This window comes from Stegodyphus dumicola, chromosome 1, assembly GCF_044657685.1.
Source record: "Stegodyphus dumicola isolate Sdum_Otavi_A_Nest chromosome 1, ASM4465768v1".
Classification (NCBI taxonomy): domain Eukaryota; kingdom Metazoa; phylum Arthropoda; class Arachnida; order Araneae; family Eresidae; genus Stegodyphus; species Stegodyphus dumicola.
In genome coordinates this window covers 191,888,212-191,895,818 of record NC_140768.1, presented here as the reverse complement: position 1 = coordinate 191,895,818, position 7,607 = coordinate 191,888,212, and the positions used below count along the sequence as shown (strand labels likewise).

General features: G+C 31.1%; 1 protein-coding gene across 2 annotated transcripts in view; it reads left to right on the top strand.

The window, feature by feature from the left end:
* The first annotated feature begins 338 nt into the window (after positions 1-338).
* Positions 339-7,607, top strand: part of LOC118204938 (histidine triad nucleotide-binding protein 1-like) — a 62,181-nt gene continuing 54,912 nt past the window's right edge. The window contains exons 1-2 of one of the 2 annotated variants that reach the window (XM_085824240.1): positions 339-479; positions 3,918-4,061. In XM_085824240.1, coding sequence (XP_085680366.1) covers positions 399-479; positions 3,918-4,061 — 225 coding nt within the window. In that variant the 5' untranslated portion in view covers positions 339-398. Of the gene's footprint in view, positions 549-3,917; positions 4,062-7,607 lie in introns of both variants that reach the window. The other variant, XM_085824233.1, reaches the window with a different exon arrangement.

The following is a 7,607-nucleotide window of genomic DNA, read 5'->3' as shown; positions in this document are numbered from 1 at the left end:
TTAAATATCAACAACTAAACAATATTTCAACTAAAACACATAATGTAAACAAGAGTTTGCCCGATGAATTAACCAAAAAAATTCGAAATTATCAATGAAAAATGTGGCACACGGGTATTGTTAGCAAATGTGTCATTCGTATTCGAACAGCAACCGCATCATTCGTATTCGCATAGCAACCGCATCATACGTATTCGAATAGCAACCGCATCATTCGTACTCGAATAAACCGCATCATACGACAAATGCGAGTAACGAACAGATGCGAGTAACGAAATGAATTTGTGAGTACCGAATCGGTACTTCGAGTCAACCGATGTACCCGTTACTTGGTAACGAATACATGCGATTTGCTCCAGCTCTAATGATTAAAAGGAAAAATAATAATTTGTTGAAACATGATAAATACATATCTTAGTAAATCATGGCTGCAAACTTTAAATGTTATTGCAAGGCCACAAGTTCAGAGATTAATAATGGTGGCAAAATTTAGTTTTGTAATTTCTTTCTTTTGTTTTTGTAATGCTCATGGATGTTATGATGATCAGGTAGTTATGCTTGTAAGGTACAGGAATTATAATTTAAATGCTGTGAAAAGAAAGACATAATTTGAAAGTTAAATAAGTTAAGTAATAAAAAGCATTAAAGAAGTTTGCATCGACGAAAAAATTATACTAGTATGCAACAAAAATAAATGAAAAAAACACTTTCGATTTTTATTTTTAATGTTTATATCCTGCAATCCTTTTTAAAACTCCCAAGTGAAATGCTGAATTTACCTAAATTAGCTTATATTTGGAATTAGTTTTGAAGGATAATCTTACAAGAATATAATATTTTACTTATCATTTTTTGTTATTATCCCTTGAGTTCAAATAAGCTTTAAAACACCTATAGGTTACGGTTTCTGATGCACCGTTCATACCTATATTTAGTCAAGATGCTTTTATCGTACGGAAAAAGCTATTCCGTATGCTAAAAAGCTATCCTATTTCTTTTAAACTGCCACATCGGTTTATTGCAGAAAGAGTTATTGATGAAGTCAACAAATAAAAAAAAAATTATGGTATGTTTCCGACTAAGAAAAATATGTCTCTGTAATGTACAGTACCTCTTAGTGATCAAAGATGAAAATAATGTTTTATTTTGTAATTTTGTTCATAATTCTTAAAGAAATTGGAATGGTAAAAACTTTTATTAAAATATATGCTTACATATCTTCTTAATAATGTGTTTAACAAATATGAAATATTGTGAAAAATTTTGCCATTTTATTTTATATTGTTGAGAAATGAGAGCTAAGCCATGTAAAAAAGTTTCTTTTAAAATTTCAAAATTAACTTTATAATATGGAAATAATCATGGATAATGCATCTCAGGAGCAAAGTAATCTTTTTTTTTTTTTCTGTAATGAAGTTTTGAGATTCCCCTTCCCCCTTGAAGTCTTATTTGATTTTAGGGAAAAAAAAATTCAGTACTATTCTGTTTTGGGGACCGTAAAAAAATTGCAGCGCAAATGTATGCGCGAAAGCGCCAAATCTAGCAAACATGCCCATTGAACAGAGCGCCAAATCTAGCATATATGCTGACTTCAAATTGTGTAAGTTTAGATAGTTCTATATTTTTTAAGATGCCATTCAAATACTAGTTTAATTTTTAAATCCTTTTTTGATAACGCTATGGATTTAACAATTTGGGTATTGCCCAGTGACAAAAAGTCTGCAATGGAATTTTTTCAAAGAAAAGGCATCATTCATTATAGAAAGTTATGTTTGAACAACCAATGAGATGAAATTATGCTTTAGCAGTAACTCAGTAGCGAAATATCAATGCAAGAATCCATTCAGTTTAGCATTTTTTCATATAAATTATAATAATGATCTGAAATAGTTATTTACTCTTATGCTTCCATTCAGCTATGTTTAACCTTTTTTATATAAATTATAATAATAAAAAGTATTATATGAAATTAACCTTTCATTTAAATTAAAACAATCATCTTAGATAGTTATTTACTATTATACTTCCTTTCTTGTGTTAGGGTTGCCACAATTATTTTTGGCAGCACTGGCATCAACAATAGTTTGGCGATTTTTTACAGTCCTCAAAACAGAATAGTACCAAAAGTTCTACATAACTCAGCCTCTTTATAAGCTTGTAGATTTTAACTTAGGAGAAACAGATTTTAAAATTCTTAAAATTGTAAAAGACATAAATTTTCTACAATAAAATATGTTTAAAACAAGATTTTGAGAATTTCATTTCTTTCATTTTATAATTAAAGATCTAGAGCAGAAAACTTCCTACATGGGGCAAAACTCATACTAGCTATTGGTAAAAGTACGGGTACCCCTTGGCGAAAATTGGCGATTTTTGGCGGCACATGGATACTGAGTTTGGCAGTTCTTGTTATTATGGCTTTGTGTAGCGCCGATTTTAGTGCCAAAAATCCCTGCTACACAAAGACAAAATAATCAAAGAATTGCACAAACTCGGTATCCATGTACACATTAACCTATTTTCACTTCAAAAAACATCACAAAATTCCACAAACTAGACATTGCGCGCTCCCTTGACTTTATCGATGTACACGTCGACCTATTTTTACTTAAAAAAACATCAGATAATTAAACAAATTTACATTATGTACTTTTACAATTGTAATATTATTCTTCGTGATGATTTAACTCCAGTCCCCGTTAAAACATTATTAACATTTTGCTTTCAAATTACTTCAAAACATCTTTCAAAATATAACTTACCAGTATGGATGCACACTTCTGAAATAATTCTACTTTAATTAAACTTAGGAGATAATATAATCAATTAATCAATACTGTTTAGGAAATAAATTATTATTAACTAACTTTGCAGCAATTGCGCAAGTAATAATAACTTGTATTCGCACTAAATGGATTTAAGTTCATATAATTATGTAATAATGTATAACAAATTTACCCTTGTCCATATACGCATCAATGTATTTTCACTTAAAAATGAAAGGAGCTCCCAATTCTAGGTAAAAGTATTTGGCTAATCTTTGGAATATGGTAACAGGTAGTTTGGCGACATTTTGGTAAGGCAATAAAGGTTACTAGTTAGGACTTTAGCAGTGTACATGGATAAAGTCAAGAGTGTGCACAATGCCATTTTTGTGCAATTCTGGGATTTTTTTAAAGTGAAAATAGGTCGACGTGTACAAGGATGATACCGTGTATGTGGAATTCTTAAAAACGCGGCAAGCAGTTGGCGATTCTGCTCTTTGTCTCAATTTCGCACCTAATCTTCGTCATGATTAAGCACTTTTGTTCCATAAAAGTTCTACCATAAGCGTCATTCGGCTAGCAGATTGTTGGAAAAAAAAAATCCTTTACTTCGTGAAAAACTAGCAGTTTGCTGTAGCAGGGTTGGTCGCCAAATTTTCGCCAAAAAATCGCCAAGTTACCATAATTCAAAGATTAACAAAGTATTTTTACGGAACATTCAACTGCTCTGGTTACCATAAATGAAACAACAACTTGGCGATAAATGAAACAACAACTTTGTGATAATACAAGGAGTACCCTTCAGTCTACTCTAACTTAGCTATCTTTAAAAATGTATTTAGTCATTTTATTTAAAATCTTTCTCTCAATTTATAAAATATAATTATCAGCCTCGCACCTGTATAAAATTAGTATTAAAGCTGTAAATTTTTAATGTCATCTTTCAATTTATTCTAGTTGAATCATATATTAAAATTTCCATGATGCCATTTTAACTAATATAATAATTTTAAATTTCTAAAAATATACGTGCAGTTTTTGTTTACATGCTGTTCTTTAAACTGTTGTTGTTGTTAATGTGGAGTGAAAATATTAAATGTAATTGATCTTGTTTCAATTCGAACTTATTTTGAAAATAATGAAATACTGCAGTTTCGCACTTCCTGTCAAAGTGGAGAAAGTGAAGTGGAAAAAGCTCATAAAAGTGCAAAACAGAATATTATAAAGACTCCTACAATTTTTTCCAAGATTTTAGACAAGACACTTCCAGCTGATATTTTATACGAAGATGATAAGGTATGTAATTAAACCTTCATTATTTTTTTTAATTTAATGCATACAGTAATGATAATTTAAAATTTTTATTAACATTTCTAGCTTTCTTGTTATTTTGTTTGTGTGTATGAAAATTTTTTCTTATTTTACTGAAAAATAAGTAATGGATATATGTAATAAAGTGATTGAATTTTATAATTAAAATATTTGTTTTTGTAACATATGGAAAAAAGTAATTATTCATTCTGTTATATACATTTAATCTTTGCCAAAAAATAGAGAAATAAAAATTACATTTTGGTGTAACAGTTTTGATCTCAATGTATGCAATATAGTAATGAAATCAATAAAATATGATTTAAAATTACATACTTTAACTACAAATTACATGCTAGCATATATTTCCTGCAAAAATGTTAATTTTTATGCTACATATTAAATGCGAAAGATCATGTCACATTGTTCTTTGTACTTCCTTCCCCCAAAAACAAATAGGTATTTCACTTCACAGTTAAGTAAAATTATGATATTTAAAAGAAGTCCTTTTTTTTTTAAAAGGCAAAACTGAAGAGAGCAGGAAAAAAATTATGAATTCAAGTTTAAGGTACGTCGAACCACTTTTGCCCAAAAAACTCTGGTACAACTCTGATATATGCCCTAATTTCACCAAATGTGGCAATATGTGTTCTGCACTGGTTTTTGGCGCGGTTGCGTGTTGTATGGCAACCCTGTTGACGTTGAAAAATCTTTCGCTGGAGTTCGTTGGTTCCCGTCATGCTTTGTGTCTGAGAAGCTAGGGGGGAAAGATTTAATAGTGAAAATTGTTGAATTGAAGTTCGGCATAAGGAAATATTGTCGTAGCCTTCCTGTTGAGGGGCAATGGGTATTTGGAGCTGTGGAAAGAAGGTATTGGAGATTATTTTTACTGGCTGTGCGTGATAGAAGTAGGGATTTGTGATTATTTGTTATTTTATTTATTTGTGAACCATAGTATGAATTTTCTGGATAGTGTATCTGGCTGTCATATAAATACGATAGTGATTACGTGGGGGTACGTTAAAGGCGATATGAAATTGGTACAGTCAAAAGTCATTAATCCGGACTCGTCGGGACTTCGGTGATTCCGGATTATCGATTTTTCCGGATTATAGATCATCAGTTTAAATCTGGTAAGATGGCATGCAGAAATTACAAAATTAAAAATATGAAACCGTAATTTATGAAATAAAGAACAATTATGATCTAAAGGGTATCAAAATTTACAAAAAGAAAAAGCTTAATATTTATTTGTTTACTTTATTAAACATTTCCTTCAATGTAAGTTGCTTCGTTTCATGTGATAATACTTTCTCTTTAATTCTATTAAACAGACATAATTTCTTGTTTAGTTACAAAGTTCCGCTGTTCAAGCCCTATAATTGCTGTGTTGAGAATACTGACTAATTTGTCAATCGAAATGTTTTCGTTTTCAATAACCTCTGGGTCACTTTCTTCACTATCGGAAGCAAATTATAATGACGAGGAACTTGATTTAAATCATATCAAAGACGGAGTACATCGAGATGAAATACTACACTTAGTACGGAATTATAAACCAAATAAAATAAAAACATCTGCCCTGAAGGTAAGGATAGTGCCGACAGATCAACTTCGAATCCGCGGCGTGAAACTGATAAACAGATTTCGGATTTCAAAACATACTTTAGCTTTGTAGATACAAATTACATATTAGTAAATATATATCAGAAATTCTATTTGACATAATCTTTCTAATCTATCATAATCTAATAATGACGTTTCTGCCCCCCCCCCTCTGCCGCAGAGCAGCGTGAAATTGATAAACAGATTTCGGATTTCAAAACATACTTTCGCTTTGTAGTAAATATATATCGGAAATTCTATTTGACATAATCGAAAGTTCAAGCTTACTTTTATAAAACTGCTCTAACAGTCTGCAAAAAATAATAAGCCGGATCCAATTCGAAGATTAAGGAACAACGGAATCTGCAACATTAACTGAATTAGATAACTTTAGCTTAGCGTATAACTCCGTTACACATTAAACGCGCATGCGCACAAACATATTCGCAGCCGTAAGGGTCTTACGCGCTCTCGTATACGCCTGTGCGCATGCGTGAACGCGACACATGCGCAGAAAGTTTGTAGCTTTGAGGTCCGGATTATAGATCATTCCGGATTATGGGTGTCCGAATTAACAACTTTTGACTGTATTTCTGTTGTTCGAAAAAGCATTAATGGTAAGTACATTGTATTTTATTCTTGTTCTTATTTTGTAGAATGTTATGTTCATTGTTTTTTTAGTATGAATTTCTGTCGTTATTGTTGTTTTTTTGAATTGTTTGAAATTTATTTTAGTTATTTTGTTCATTAGTGCGTACCGTCTAAATTGTGAAATTCGTAGATGTTTTTTAAAGTTGAAACAGAACGCTGTGTACATGGTATTCTTTGAAATTTAATGTTGTTATGTTAATTTATTAAAGCGAGGTGTGCGTAGTTCGTAAATTCGTTCGTTGTCTAGATGGTGCCATTCGTAGATGTTTTTAAGTTAAAACATTTAACAAGTTAAAACATTTTAAGTTGTTTTTAAGTTTTTTTAAGTTAAAACATATCCCTGTGTACATGGACTCTTGTCAAATAATTTTGGTTAGAAACTTCACGGTTTTGCTATCTAAATTTTTTGTTTCGGATTTTTGGCTTAAATTGCGTGTTCAAAACGTGGTTTTTGCATTCGCGAAAACCGTGTTTTTGGAGACATTTTAGGCTTAAAGTTCGAAATGTAGACAAAAAATTTAGATAGCAATATGGCAGCATTGAGTTTCTCGCCAAAAATATTTGGCGCCTTGAGGGCGCATATCAGAGTAGTTCCAAAACTCTTAAGGGTTCTATGCACATTTCATGTACATATGTTTCACAAAGCTAGACAGAGACTATTGTATATATGGTTCTTTCTGATTATCTGCATGGTCTGAAAACTATTCATGAGGCAATTTCATTATGTTGCCCGTTAGGCAACCCATTTTGTCAACAAAATGTATTTAGTAGCAACCCAGCTATGCATACAAGTACAGCAGACGACCATTTCAACTTTCAAATTAAGGTATAATTTTTCTGATTAATGTTTGCTTTTGCATTGAATATATATTATTTTCTTGTAAGGAATCACAGTAGGAATGTGCAGTTTGCCAGATAATGAAAAAGAAAGAGTATTTCTTCTGAAATAGGCATTTTGCAGAGCAATAGAGAATGCAAAAATTTGCATTCTATGAAGTTGCACTTCTTATAAATGATCAAATTTCTTAGATTTAATCAAAATTCTTTGTGCAGTTCTCTGATGTTATTTTAATAAAAATATATAGCTGTACATATGGCGAGAACAACTGTGTGCACAGTTCCATATTTGTGCAATTCTTCGATTTTATTAAACAGTTTGCTGAGTACATCGGGAGAACAGTAGTGCACAAAAACTTTTCTTGATTCTGCAGGGTGTTTTATTGTGGTTATTTCTTGCTTTTTAAGATTTTAATTGATTTATTGCTCTTTTGTAGA